Source organism: Anarrhichthys ocellatus, unplaced genomic scaffold (genome assembly GCF_004355925.1).
Source record: "Anarrhichthys ocellatus isolate YVR2014 unplaced genomic scaffold, GSC_Weel_1.0 scaffold26, whole genome shotgun sequence".
Lineage (NCBI taxonomy): Eukaryota > Metazoa > Chordata > Actinopteri > Perciformes > Anarhichadidae > Anarrhichthys > Anarrhichthys ocellatus.
In genome coordinates this window covers 1,117,222-1,132,287 of record NW_022280056.1, presented here as the reverse complement: position 1 = coordinate 1,132,287, position 15,066 = coordinate 1,117,222, and the positions used below count along the sequence as shown (strand labels likewise).

Genomic DNA, 15,066 nt, shown 5'->3' with positions numbered 1-15,066 from the left:
TTGTAGTCAGTTGAGGCCTATTAGTAGTTTTGCGTCTCTTTGTATCAATGTATGAGATGTAGAATACTTTAAAACAACAAACGTTAACACTCATTACGAGGCCCGTTCAGTAATCCATCAGTGTGACGTCATCTGTGTGACAAAACGTTTTCACTGGTGATAATGTTATTGTGAATAAGGTGCTCTTAATTAATGTTGTCAACATCCAACGCCATTCATTATTTTAAATGTGGGTCTTCAGGGGCTTTACAGATAGTAGGTCAGCCGAGGACATAAAGAAGACTATCATTTTTTTATTTAGCCGTTTATCGTCGCTCACCTATTGGCCACCTTCCACCTACGACGTACTCAAGGTCTTCTCTGATTGGTCAGATTTCAACAAGACTTCCCGGGGGGAAAGCAACTCGCGCTGTGATTGGTCCATCCGTCTGTCTGGTTGTTGGATTCGTAAAAACGGATACATTTGCGAGTCGCTGTAGAGGCACCGTTCAGCATGCGTTGTTTACGGTGAGGGTCGGAATACGAGCCCGTGGTCCACGTTAACGTCTCTGGTAAGTGTGTTTACTTTGCTTCAGCCTTGATAACCGTTTGCAACCAACGTGCTAAACCCGGGGTATGTCTAGTTACCCCGTAGAGAGCACTCAAACGTTAGGAGAGATGACAGCTCCCCGGGGCTACGACTACTCCCCGGTGCAGAAACTGTAGCGTTATATTACACACGGTGTGAATAACGGCGTCAGTGTTGACGGAGTCACCGTAAAGCTCCGCTCAGATGTGGCTGAAGTGTTTTTAATTGACAATATTTTTTACGATAATGAATAACAGAAGAATACCGTTGGCTAATGTTAACATACGTTAGCTCACATATCGCGTTAAAAGTTTGAATTTGAAACTGTCCATTCCAGCATTTAGACCTCGCGCAGTTGAAATCGAACCGCCGCTTCCATTTGATTGAAAACATTCACTGAGATGCATTGCTATCTAATTGGCTATAAAATATGTTTTTAAGTCAGTTTAGTTAGCAAGATGATTAGCTAGTCTAACGGTAACTAACGTGCATGTTTGTGTGTGTGAACTATGACTCACAAAGACCTCACAACATCTTTATTGTGTTGATGTTGACGATAAACGTCTTCTATGGTTTTGCATCACTGCTTCAATCTTAAATAAAGCTCGAAACCAACATTTTCACGATAGACAATAACCTCCACCATACTTGTACATTAAATGTATTCCTTGTCATGACCCTCCAGAAAGTTATTGTTTAAAAAACAAACAAATGTAAACCTTTTTACAAGATATGTTAACATTTTAATTGGCTCCATGGAAGAGATCTCTCTCAGCCTCATTGACTTTGTGTATAATTCTATTATAATGAGTTAATTTCCTCATGAATGCTCTCTAATGTGTCAATGTTTATCTAAATCTTTACTTTAGTCTCGTTTCTCTCTTGCTTTGCCACTTTTGGTTTAGGGCTGCAACTAACGATTATTTGCACATCGGTTCATTGTTTGGTCTAATGTCAGAAAATAGTGAAAATGTCTCAATTAATCTATTCAACCGAACACTATTTTGATAATCAAATAATTGACATGGTCATTTGTAAAGCTATTATGCCAAAATTCCCTAATTGCAGCTTCTATGATTTGAGGGCTTTCTTTAGTTGTATGTGAGTCACCTTGGGTTTAAGAGGAATGTGAGGGGCCTTTTTTCACTATTTCCTGACATTGTATATATGCCAATGAATATTTTTCCATTTTGAAAAGGAACTTATTAAAAGATGTTTCCTCATTTCAGAATAAACCGCCGTCCCAGAGATCAGAAAAGTAAGCGAAGCTTCATTTCTAAGACCTTTTTCGAAGTCCTTTCATACTGATTTCATACCCTGCATGTTTGTTTGTTTTTCCCTTGTTATTTACAGACAAGGAGAGAAAGAGAGAGCAAGGGGATGTTGACTTATCCCTCTGACTCCCTCCATCAGATAGTTTGTCCAATGGATGAATGTGCGATTCCCCCAAACAGTTTCTGTAGCGCACCTCCCCACAGTGAACCTCCACCACCTCTCCTCCCCCTTTCCTCCGTCACTCCCAGGTATAGTTCTTGTGGCACCTTTTGCTTTCTTTTGCTGTAGGTGTTTATTCCCCTCCTTGCTGTTTTTTCCCCTTTATGGATTGAATGATTTAGGACATACAAGAATGTGACATATATGGAAAAAGTCTGATAAATGTGAATTTCCATCAGTGCTGAGATTATGAAAATGTATTTTCTCCATTTGAATTAATCTGGTGTGCTGCTGTTCATCATGCATTTAGATGTCTACAAAGCACATTGTGGTCTCGGCACCCGATTACAAACGACTGAATTGGTTTTTTTCAAGTGTCTTCAGTCACCAATAGAGACGAGCAGCACAGAGACACGAAGGCAACCTGTAACATTTAATTTGAAATAACGTGGTCGATGTTAACAGTCCCACCTCAGCTGAAGGATTATTGCAAGTGTTTTTAAGTGTGTCTGTTCCCTTCAGTCGCCACAAAAACATATGTAAGACATGCTCAGAAAGTTTACAGTGGGCTAGTATTTATCACATTCAAGCAGATAAGGTTATCAAAATGACTAATTAGAATATTCATGCTTGATGTGTTGCATGTTGGTCATAAGTTAAGATGGTTCTGGTGAGGATAATGTATTTTTAAGTAATTTTGTTGCTGATACTTGTACAGGTTAGGGATGTCCCCAGCCGATCCAAAGGTATCGGTATCAGCTAAAATACAGCTGATCAAAATCTGATCCTTTCTCTACTGAACTGTTTGGTCCACCTCAGCCTGCGTAATGGCAGCCAGGCTGTGCAGTGTACTGCGTACCAAAGGGAAAATCAAAGCGTGTGAATGTGAAAAGTGATTTGTTTGCACCTGTGAGTGACTCTGTTCTGACCCGGGTTGGCGAAACACACCGATTCACGAAACTCCGACAGTAACTAATCTGTTATCGCTTCTCTCAAAGTAGAAAAGAGCAGTGTGCATTCAGCGAGCAGCTTCTCATTTTTAGGCGTCACTGATCGTTGCTTTCGCTGTTTTAAAATGAAGAATGAAGTGGCGGCATGCTATTATATCAGCTGTCACTTCTTAACATTAATTCCGTATACTGCATATTGACTTGACTTCCTGATTCACAGCTGTGCGAAAAATGGAATATCTGGACACAGACTCAGTGGCCGCATTCAAGAGATCCGACCACAAACCCCGAAGAAGCAGAGCAACACAGACAACGGAGCCGCCCAGAAACCACCCAGACAGGATCTGGCCCCCACAAAGAGACAAAGAGAGGGTGCAAACATGGTAAGAGTTAAACTTAAAAACATATTTTTCAGGGCCTCTTCAATAACCTGACGAGTCACTGCTCATGCGTCTCTCTGATTTGTAGGTGTCACAGTCCAAGCAGCAAAGAGTTGAAGGCCCGCATGAACATGAGCATCAAAAGGAGGTCAGTTATGTCTTTCGTTGCTCTAGATGTTCCACACTCAGCTAAACCCTCTGTGTCTCTGTTGGGTCTCTGTCTGCATGCCCTTGATGGTATATTTCATGTAATACAGCTTTCAGTGAGTGATCTGTTTGTGCAGCAGCTGTTCTTTACGTCTGTGTATGTCAACATTGGAGACCGGTACAGTGAGCGGGGTGTGAGGGTTAATTGAGTGATTTTAATCTCCCTTCACGGCCTTCTGCATCCGACACAGACGAGCAATCGAGTGTCTTATTGTGACCCAGTAGCGCATAAACGTGATGGATACAGGATGCCATGTGTCTTCATTGTAGAGGTGAACCAGCACCAGTGTTTCAGGATCCACACAAATGACTGAATAAACAATCGAATAAATTGGCTGTTATAATTTCCAAAGTACCAAACCAATTTTTTTCGAAAATGTTGAATACATTTTTCTTTCACGCAAAGTGTTTTATTTAAATTTGATCAAAATTGAATTAGGTTTGAAAAACTTTCCGACTTTTTTTTCCTTTTATAAATGGAAAAAGAGACGTTAATGCTTTTTCACAAAAGCAACATTTTAGAGTTTTATTGTTGGTTGTTTAATTGCTTGTAGCACAACTCTGCTTAATTTTCTGAAAACGACTGTAAACTGTTTATGTATTTATTTTCTCAGGATGGATTTGATGAGAGTTTTGCAGCAGAGCGCCAAAATAAGTAAGTGTTATAGCAAAGTCTTCTCAGCTCCTGTATGCATGATGATCATTTAGTTGATTTTATACTTGATATGGTGTTTGTTTACTTGGATGTTTTTAATTATCTGGAAAAACTGTCTGCTGGTAACTGTGGTCAGTAACGATGTGTGGGTTGAACCGTCCGCGGGTTTGGACGGTTTTGGGTTAGGGTTACTAGAAAATGTGACGGGTTCGGCAGGTGGGTCAAAAAGTAACAAAGCAGAATTCCAAGTAAGTTACTAATAACTTAGAGAAGCGATGCGAGCAGAGTCTGTGATGCAGACATGCAAGTAGTTTTCCATATGAGCTACAATATCGTGTCTGTGGAACAGATTTATTAACAGAGATCTAGAGAGAGGTCGGCCTGATAGAAGACGTTTTATACACACCATATCATACGAAAGTTATATGTAGGTGTTTTTATTTGACATAATGACACATTCTGTCTTGTGATTTCTGTTTTTGAAAGTCTAATTTCCCGTTTTACTTTTTACTTTTTTAGGCAAATCGACCAGAGAAGCCCAGAGACTGAAGAAGATGTGGTCGAGCAGTTTGCTGTCGATACCACACAGAATCCTGACACCACGGAACCTGACATGGATACATGTGGGGGGGGATTGGCTGTTGGACACTCTTTTGAAAATGCGTCCCCGCCAAAGGGATGGGTGATCGGCCCCTTGTTTCAGTCATTCAAGTCCAAGATGGCCAGTTTCACAGAGATAGTCATGAGTCCCGTTAAACTCTTCAGAGCTAATAGTCCTCCACCGTGCACGGACCTTCCAGACAAACCCGACGAGCCTGAGCTGCAGCCCACTAGAGCATCTGATGGTGAACACTCGGCGCCAAGTGATGTGTTTCCTTCAGCAGCACAAAGTGAGGATGAGAGGCTCAGTGAAGTAGAAGGTGCACCAAATGCAGAAACTGTTGCTCTTAAATATTCAAAAAGATTATTGTTCGATGTAGAGTTGCCAACCCATGGCTCCGAACGGGCGGATGAATGTGCAATAAGCCAAAAGGAAAAGAACTCTCCTGATTCTGTGCCTTTGCAGCGCAGCCCCTTACCCTGCATTGTTTCTGAGGACGTTTCCGGATCTGTAGGGTCCGTTATTAGGTCCTCGATATTGTTACAGCCCTCTCTCAATATAAGTGCCTCACATGAAAACAAGGTAAATATCTCTGGTGCTATCGTGGACCAGAAAGGCAAATTGGCTGCCCAGCTGAAACCACTGCCAAGGAAATGTTCAGTAAAGAAAGTTTCCTCTAAGACTTCAACATCTAAAGTAAAAAAGGAAGAGTCTGAGGTTAGTGGTGAGCAGGTTTCTCACGTGAATTCAGTGAAATCAAACAAAGCTGATTCCGTCTGTTATGCTCAGCCTGACACTGACTGTCCTCAGCCTGATGATGATGATGATGATGATGGCAGGAAAATAGAAAGTCTGGATCGCCCCAGCCACCTAAAAAAGTTAAGTGACGGTGCTAATGGAGGAACACTGAAGCCTTCTTTGAATACTCAGGAGCTGGACTGTCAGCTGAACCCTGAAACTTATTCCGCTTCAGGTCTTGGGAGAGCAAAGAGATGGGTGGACCTCGACTGCCATTCCCAAGACTTTGTGAAGAGGAAGAGATTAACAGCAGATGCATGTACAAAAAGACGAGAGTTATTAAATGTGGCTTCAGATGTTGGCATATTGAGACCAACAAGAAGAGAAGCTGTGTCGACAAATCCCATTGTACATCAGGAAGAAATGCTGAAGCCTGTCAGAAAAAGGCCGTCTGTTTCAACAAGAGCAAATAAGAAAGGAAAAAATGGACAAGAAATAATTGCTACAATAAATGAAACCGTGTTAATCACACAGACCGAGAGTTACTCACTGGATGAAGGCAGTGGTGTGTCAGAGGATAACTTAAAGGGCAGCAGCAAGGAGAAGCCCAGGGGATCGTGCAAAGAGCTGAGGACCAGAACAGACCGTGGTAAACCTCAAGTAAACATCGATAACCGTATGAAACTGGAAACCAGCACGGCTATCACCTCTACAAAACAAGCCAAGCAGGCAAAGCTCTCAGAAGTCCTCACCCGTCCCACTGTAAAGCCGCTCCAGAGCACAAGCAAGCCCCGGAATATCAACAAGAAACCAGTCAAACGGAAATCGCCGAGCCAATTTAGCTCAACTCCAGAATCAGACAGCACTTTGTTTTCTACCTCCTCTGCACTATCAACAGAGCCATTAGATCTCATGCCCACAGTCTTGAACGCCTCTCAGTGCGTTCAAAAAGAGGATGGCTCGAAAACGGGACTGGCCCAGCCGTCCAAGAGAACCAAAAGGGGTTTTAAAGTGGTTGTTAAATCGTCTGCATCAGGTGGGACTCAAGAGACAAAGCAGTGTATCCATGACCGTCATTTGATAGCCAAAGAAAACCAGCCCGATGAAGGCAACGGTAAAGTCTCAATGGACCCTTTGTATTTTGAAATGACACCTTTTGAAAGTACTCAACAACCTGTTCCTTCGTCCTCCCAACCTAATTTAAACGGCTCTGTACAATCAAACGATGAAGTTAAGCACGTCACCAATGGGAAAGAAAAGAGTGCTGCTTCTGTATCAGAGGAGTTATTTCCCACTGACGCTGAAGCCAGTAACCACAGCAGCATCACTGCAAGAAGGGCTAATATGAAGCCAAGAAGAGCAGACAAAGAAAGGAGAAGATGCAGGGTTCTGCATAGCAGGACATGTAAAGGTGAAGAGGTGACCAAGTCCATCACTATGGACGATGCAGACCTGGCTACAGCAAGTTCTCACTCAGAAGGAAATGACTTGTCAAGGCGCCTGTTGCGCAGCTACTCTTGCCCAGAGATCCCCTCACTTCGTGTCCACGACACCTCCTGGACTTCCGCTCTGCATTCGTCCCATCACAGCAGGAACCACACAACACACCAGTCTTCCCACACTCCCGTCCACCATGCCCACAAGTCCCTGCTGCGGGCTCGCCGACACACGGTCTCCAGTGTAGAAGTGGAGCGGGAGATCGCCCCGCTCTGCCTTCGTAAGGAGGTGTACCCGTCCAGAAGATCCCTCCCGTACGACAGGTGGTCTCCTAGTCTTGCACTTTCTCCCAGCTCTTCCCTCACCGCTCTTGCTTCCTGTTTCCTGTCAAGCCCCCTGGCTTTCCTCTCCATGAAGGTCGACAGCAGAGGCGCTACCACCAGCCCCAGTACCTCCAGTCATGTTTCCTCTCCCGCCTCCTGTTCTCCAAAATACCCAACGGTATTCCTCCAAAGAATTGACTCGTCTAGTTCTACTACGTTGGACTATAGTAGCAGGTAAGACTCTCTTTAAGATCCGTTATAATATGTAAAACGATGCTGTGCTGATATTCCCTCTTGGTGTCTTTGCAGTGGGAATCTGTTGGCGTGTGAGATGGAGAGAAGACAACAGAGCGAAGAGGAGGATGATGGCGAGGACACAAGCTCATCCAGCCAGGAGTTTGAAGACGTAGGGTTGAGAGAAGAAAAGGCTTTGTCTGATTCTGAGATCAAGGTATATGTCATTTCACTTCAATATAATGACATCTTGTGCTAAAGGTGTAATAACACATTGTCGAGCATCATTTAATTACGAATCCTTTTACATTTTTGGACTGTTTATTATGCTAAAATCAGCACTTTAAAGACCTGACACTGGCATTTGTCATTTTGTCAAATATTTTGCAATGCTTTCAGAACGATTTAGGTTACCAATCCTCTTGTTCATCATCACAGGTGGTGCAAAAGCATGAGGAACGAGGGAAAGTGTCAGCTATAAGAATTCGGAAGACTTTACCCAAACCTCAGAACAACCTGACACCCATGGGCCTGCCCAGACCCATCAGGTAAATACCCAAATAAATGAGCGGGGGAGATCACTCTAGAGAACAATGTGTGTGACAAATGAATCTCCGCTCAAAGGTCCACATAGTCGGTTTCTTCTTTTGTACTTTTAACTGAATCTCACAGCTTTCTAGGGATTTATATTTTCCCCTGTCTCGGTAGCAGAAACGCACTAGCTCAGGAATATTGACTTGTTTATAAGGTACAACAGGTAAAAGGTCTGCTGATTATAAATATACAAGGTCACTTTTGATCGTTCATCTGCCATTGAGGGTTAATTTGTCAATACATGTTGTCTATTGAACACTCTGATCCATATTTAGACTGCTTGTAACAGTGTTTTCTTCTTATGTTGCACCACAGGCTGAAAAAGAAGGAGTTTAGTTTGGAAGAAATTTACACCAATAAGAACTTCAGCAAACCCCCTGAAAGGTAAGGTCAACTTTACAACATTGAGTCATATAAACACTACACACACACAAAATAGGTATTTCATAAAGTTCATTAATCTTTACCAAATATAAAAACAGTTGTACAACACATATTACAGCCTCACCACCTTTTCCCTTTAGACTTTGGAACAGTAAAACAAACTTAATAAATGATAGCTCGACGTTGTGTCCCTGGACATATGGAGCGGCAGAGTTCCCTTTTTAAATAAGGAGTCAGACAAATAATAAATAAATATAAATCCATTTTTTCTATAATTTATTGCTCAACATTGAAATGTATGGGATTACAACACAAAATGTGTAAAAGGGGATTTGTTGAAGCCTTGCTGTAAACAATGGAGGCACATGCTGTGTCCTAATTCCATATTCTACATCTTTGTAGTATACCGTTTCTGCACTTGACAGGATGTCAACATACTTAAAGGGATAGTTTGGATGTTGTGAAGCAGGGTTGTATCAGGTACTTATCCATAGTCTGTTTGTGACAGACAGTACATGGCTGTCAAACTCAGCACGCCCCCAGTTTGTATAAACAAACAGGAGTACCAACACAGGAGCAAAACTTATTTTATCATAGACTCCTAAAAGAAATCAACATCAGTCTAAGTGTGTGCTATATTTACAATATGTTCACTGCTTTACCAACGCAGAACACTGGAGTTGCTGGTCTACCACTGCCTCGATCTGTTAGTTAGTTTGTGTTGTTGTTGTGTGACTTTGGTGTTTTTAAAAGGTTAATTCGGATTCACACAACCAAACTAACCGATGGAGGCAGCAACTTTGTGGACTGAGGTAAAATTACTATTGTTGTCAATGGCATAATTTCAGTTTTGCGTTAGAAGTGGCTGTCTGGCTGAAAATATGGTGTCGTATGGATTTGGGACGCAACTAGAGTTTACATTGTTGCTGCTAGTGAGCAAAGCTTTGACCAGAGGGTGGCACCAGAGGAAAGATTAGTTACTTAAATCAGCTTCACCTGCTGATATGCTGGGTTCTAATGTATGAACTCACTCATTGATGAGAATTTGTTACTCTGGTTTCAGCCGGCTGGAGACCATATTCGAGGTGCCTCTCAATCGCCGGGACGGCTCCTCGTCCTGGTACGGCCAGAGGCGTGTCAAACGATTCCTGGAGTTCCTGGATGCCGGCGAGGTCAGAAAACCAAAGAAGCCACTTGTTGGTGTTGGAAAAGCAGGTATGTCCTCTTCCAGGACGAGACGGAGGTGCTTCCCTAAAGACGAGCCGTCCCTCAGCGTGCAGGATGTGGACTCTCTTCTCTGTGCCAGGCTCGATCAGCTCAGTCTGTGGTTGATAAATGATCAGACAGACAGCTGACAGATTGTTTGGCAGCCATAGAATAGAAAACCACTGCGGGAGATAATTCTGCTTATACGACTGTTTCTAATGTATTCTCAACCTCTGCGCTTTTCTTCATCAGCACAATCTGTGTCCGATTGTTGTGGTGACAAGTTGTTATTAAAGAATTATGTTCTGTAACATGTGTAGCCTGCAAGTTGCAGAACGACACATCATAGCATCGGAGGGGATTCCCTCATAGAAGTTGGTTATAAACATGGTGGTTGTAGGATTCACACAGTAAGTTGCTGATTTGACAGTAAACCTCCGACGTCCATTTTTCCCCTGGCAGCTTTCCATCTGATGAGTGAAACAGTTGAGAAACAAACGTTCTCGGTTTAAGCACTTTGTACGGTATCGTAACATTTTCAGTATTCGGTTGTTTTTTTAAATCTCAGACTTACCCGGAGTTTCACATCTGCACATCCTCCCTGGGTGCGTGATGATGCCGTTTTCTTTTCTTAAATGCACAATGCATCGGATTTACATGAGCAGTCGTGACCTTGCAGCATTATTGTAAGATAATCCATAAAGGCAGCTGATTTATTACATGCTGAATATAACTTTTTTCCATGCCAGCAAGAGATTTGTATTCGCCTCTGCCAATTTCACAACCAAGTTTTTGTCTGTGATTTATATGTACTGTCAAGTGTGTCTACAAGTAGCACTTGTTCATCATTCTACTCAGCTCAGTTCTCAATTGTTCAATTATTTGTGTAAATTTCGTGGCTGAAGAGGTTTATGTTGCATGAAATATAACTTGGAAACAATACGGTGTTGAGATTCCACTGCTGGTTGGCTTTAAATGACCTGTGGTTCTCTGGATGGTTTCGTGCCGTCTATATTTGTATTGCGAATGTAACTTCTGGATGAACTGCTCATGTATGTATTTTTCTTGTTGGCCAAATTTCGACGAGATTGCCTTAACTGTAAAATGTTTAAATAGATGTTGTTGGTAATTGTTTTTACGAGGGCGGGTCAAGATCCTTCAAACAAATCGGAGCACAAAGTCGTTTTTATTATGAAATAGTTTCTGTTTGTATAAAAGTACAACATATTGATACATTTGACATTAATACAGCTAGAATGGTAACAATGCAATATTGCCACGGTAAAGTTGTCAATAAGAGCAGGATCTTGTTCTCACTGCCATCACATGCATGTCCTCCAGTAGAGACCCAATCCCTGATGAACAAGTTAATGTCACGACTTTTTAGATTGACAGATGGAGTAATTTATTAACTTTTGTAGTATCTGTAGTATATACATTATCTCAGAATGAGTATGTTAAATTGTAATATTAAGGATTGGGTCTTTATTGGTGAATGACATTTCTAATGTATATGTGTCATATAGTGTCATGTCTCAAACTATAGGCACTGCTGGATTTTTATATGGTCGTTTCGATTTTGAATTGTCCATGTTCATATATTGTTAAATAAATATTACAGCATATAACAAAGTTGTAACGTTTTTTTATACTGTTTTCTAGAGCGGTTGATCCTTTCATAAAAAACACAACACCTGGTTTGGAGTACGGTAAGTAGAATAGTGTAAACTGGGACAGGGGTCACGTCATCAGCACAAGAAAACAGTCTGTTTTATGTTTCTTCGTGGCGTTTAGTAGTTGATGAGGAGCTTTGTACTGTCCGTCTCCATTAACATCCAAAAAGTCACTCCTCTGGTTGACTTCTGTAGCCATTGTTCAAAGTTGATCAGTCTCCCAGAGTGAGGAGGTACGAGATCAGCACTATCAGCAAGGGAGTTAAAACCAGAATGGAAACCCAAACCACGATGGAGATGATGCCAAACGTTTTTGCCCGTTTTAAAAACGGCGCCGCTTTCTCTGGATCCTCCGCTGTCTCAGCCTGTTGAGGTAAAGACGAGACAACATTTTTTTTAAATTCAATGCCAAACTTCCTTTCAGTTCACTGTGTTTGTGTTGAAGCACCACAGACCAGAACATCCGGAGTATGTGGTGAACATGAAAGCGTTATGTGGAGGAGCGTGGAATGTGCCGCTTTGACATTTTGACTCAAAAGTACCTTGACTGAATTGATCAGAGCCATGATTCCGATGCAGGAGATCCCACAGATGATGCTGCAGATGGCGAGTTTCCTGTGGTGCTGGTCATCGCAGAAGGAGGCGGCGCCCGGACCATTGCTGATGTATGCTTGATTATTTTGTGTGGCTCCTTCTCCTGGGATGGTGTACAGTGGGAGGTCCTCCTCCTCCCCCGCCGCTTCATGCGACTTAGACATTTCTGCAAAACATAAGATATTAAGAAAAGCCAAAATTACTAAAAAACAACATATTAGTGAGAAATATGCAAATGATGGTTGAAAAGCAAAGAGCAATTTTCCTGTAGGTTTGGTCCGAGTGGCTGCTTTATGGTTTTAACTTTGTTCACAGTTGATAGAATTGTTTGTTTTTCAAGATAAAGTGACATTTAAGGAACTGACTTCACCCTTTATGTACGAGACGAGCCCTGTAGGTAAATGTTTAATTAATTAAAATGTGTCTGCTTTAATGCCCCAGGTCTGTGAGGAACACTCGTGTAGTTTCTTTTCAGATTATATCGACATAACGGGACAGATTCTCACTCATTTCATAGGTGGTAGTATCTTTTCTGTTCCATTAATGTTCATGTTTACATTCTGATTACTCACTCTGTTTAATGTCACAATGTCAGCGTCTCTCTCGATTATTAAACCTGAATAAGACCCATATAATGTCCCTTCATAATGAGACTAATCTTTGCCCACATGTTTTTCTTTTGGCTCATAATGACAACAAGAATCGGTCCAGGTGTAATTCAACACGGCTCAAAGGTTTTTCTCTTGATTTCCTTGAGAAATCTTACTTCCCCTAACTGACGGCCCTGTGGTGCCTGCTGCTGATATGTTTTATGCTAAAAACAGAGCGATGTGTTCCCAAGCTACCACCTTGTATTAAAGGTCTATAAGGTTTGATACGTTTACCCTGAGTTTGACTGAACTGTTGCCTAAAGTGCTGGCAAGGCCAGACGATCTCAGTTTAAAGAATTTAAAAATACAAGTCCCCCACAAGCCTCAACATGTTCTTCAAAAATGTTCCCACAGTATGCTCTTTCTATAGTGAGCATGGGAATTTTTGTGAACTGGGTGTTTCCATCATGAAACAGAAAGTAGCCTTTGGATGGCGTAATGTCATCAAGAGCTCCCTGTTAACTAGAAAAAAAACAAAAAATGCTTGAAAAATTTGTCCGATCACACAACCTCCCACTTGGCTGGCAAGTTGTCATAATGGCAGAAATGAATCTAATCTCTGATTTTATCAAAGCGCTGTACATGGCACGCCAGCATGCTCTGTGTGTTTGTCACCTCGAGACAAATGCAGAGAGTTGGGTTAATAATAGTCACCATGTAATGCTCCACAGGCCCGTGAATCATTAAAGTAGTGGCTGTGAGAAACTTGTGAGGATTACCTAATGTGTGTTAGAGAATGATTAAAGTTTCTGTTCTGTAAAAACTGAAAAACAAAATGGTAATCTGGTCCTAGCAGACAAAAGGAAGTATACAACTTGAATAAAGAACGTCGCATTCACCCGATGATGCACAATTAAACCTCATTTAACGAGTAATTGTTTTATTTAAAGTACAAACCTGATAAAACTTTAAATCCTCAGTCTGAGTGCACTCCTTCAGTGAGTTCTTAGTTGTCCAGTTGGTGATTCAGAGTGATATTAAAGTCCTATTGAGATGGCAGGTAGTTGTATTGACAGGCGTCCCCTAAACAAAAGTCCAATTTCAGGTGACTGCTTTCACATGAAGCTTCTTCCTTTTAAAAGTTGAAAGTTTTGGCTAAGATTCTCCACACATGTTTAATCCAAACACAGCGGCCGTCATCGTAGTAGAAGTCCCAAAGACGAACAGCTCCGAGGCCCAGCCGGTCCCTGTGAACGCCCGGTGCTGTGTGTTGTTGAATGGCAGGAAACTGTTGTGTGAAACTTTCACGCCTATTTATTGGGAAGTATTTTTCTCCCTTTGCTCTTTCTCCCTCCCACACATAAGTCAAACCCTTCGTTCACTCAGTTCCAGTAGCTGTCACGTCCTGTGTAGTTGCAGGTTTGGCTTCCGCTCTTCTTCTTTGTTTACAGTCTGTACATTGTTACAATCTTCTCTTCTTTCCCAGACCGCATTCCTGAGTACTTGAGGAAGGTGTGTCAGCGTTCGTCTCGCCTTAGGGTGAAACGGACAAAGATTTCAAGTTGCCTCATTGTTTTGTAACTGATCCTGGGAGAACAAACAGATGTGTTTTTATCTACCACATATCAGCTCATTTCTCAGTCACTTATATCTCTTTGAGACATACACTTCTTGCTCTTCTTGTTTTTCTAGTCTCTGCTTTATGACCCAGATAAGACATAATACTCCCCCTTTGCTCAGTGATTCATGGCTACCTGACTGCATTTTTTCAGAGCTGACACCACCCACTGTACACTCTGGCAGCCTTCATAGACGGCGGGATCTTTCAGCACAGTGCAAAAGAGCATGTTGGTTGATTCATTAGTGTTGTAACAGCTAACTGGCCTTGTCTTGCGTTAGTTAATTGCTGGCACAGTTTCAGAGTAATAGTGTAGTTTGGTCATTCTCAGAGTTACGAGGACTGGTGGATATGTTTTATCTGAATGCATCGGCCCAGACAAACAACAGGATGCATCCTTGACTCCTGTTAGCCTCTCTTTAATTAAAAATGGAAATACTCGTAAAGTAAGGTAGAAGTACCTCAAACTGTAGGAGATTGACCATCTAGTGACCTGGTGTGGTCTGAACACCCTAGAGCTCAACACTCTCAAGACAGTGGAGATGGTTGTGGATTTCCGCAAGAACGCAGCCCGACCGGCCCCCATCACCCTGTGTGACTCCCCCGTCGACGCTGTGGAGTCCTTCACCTTCCTGGCCTCCATCATAACCCAGGACCTCAAGTGGAGCTGAACATCAGCTCCATCACCAAGAAGGCTCAGCAGAGGATGTACTTCCTGAGGCAGCTGAAGAAGTTCAACTTGCCAAAGACAATGATGGTGCATTTCTACACAGCCATCATTGAGTCCATCCTCTGCTCCTCCATCACGGTCTGGTACGCCACAGCCACTGCCAAGGACAAGTGCAGACTGCAGCGCATCATTCGCTCTGCTGAGAGAGTG

At 42.3% G+C, this 15,066-nt stretch overlaps 1 protein-coding gene and 1 long non-coding RNA gene across 4 annotated transcripts; one reads left to right on the top strand and one right to left on the bottom strand.

Annotated features, from left to right (window-relative positions):
- Window positions 1-429: 429 nt before the first annotated feature.
- prr14 (proline rich 14) lies at window positions 430-12,006 on the top strand. 3 transcript variants are annotated; one of them, XM_031862302.1, is made up of 11 exons: window positions 430-551; window positions 1,798-1,826; window positions 1,922-2,091; window positions 3,173-3,335; window positions 3,421-3,480; window positions 4,154-4,194; window positions 4,714-7,527; window positions 7,603-7,744; window positions 7,966-8,075; window positions 8,437-8,505; window positions 9,569-12,006. In XM_031862302.1, the coding sequence occupies exons 3-11, from the start codon at window positions 1,949-1,951 to the stop codon at window positions 9,858-9,860; spliced, it is 3,834 nt and encodes a 1,277-aa protein (XP_031718162.1). In that variant the 5' UTR covers window positions 430-551; window positions 1,798-1,826; window positions 1,922-1,948; the 3' UTR covers window positions 9,861-12,006. The 3 variants fall into 3 exon arrangements, with proteins under 3 accessions (XP_031718162.1, XP_031718165.1, XP_031718166.1); XM_031862305.1 differs by having other exon boundaries at window positions 430-1,826; XM_031862306.1 differs by lacking the exon at window positions 9,569-12,006 and having other exon boundaries at window positions 8,437-8,906.
- LOC116391574 (uncharacterized) lies at window positions 10,670-14,065 on the bottom strand. Its single transcript, XR_004213252.1, has 3 exons — window positions 13,526-14,065; window positions 11,927-12,144; window positions 10,670-11,749 (listed from the first exon to the last, which is right to left on the bottom strand). It is a non-coding gene; the product is annotated as an uncharacterized LOC116391574 (long non-coding RNA).
- Between the last annotated feature and the right edge of the window lie 1,001 nt (window positions 14,066-15,066).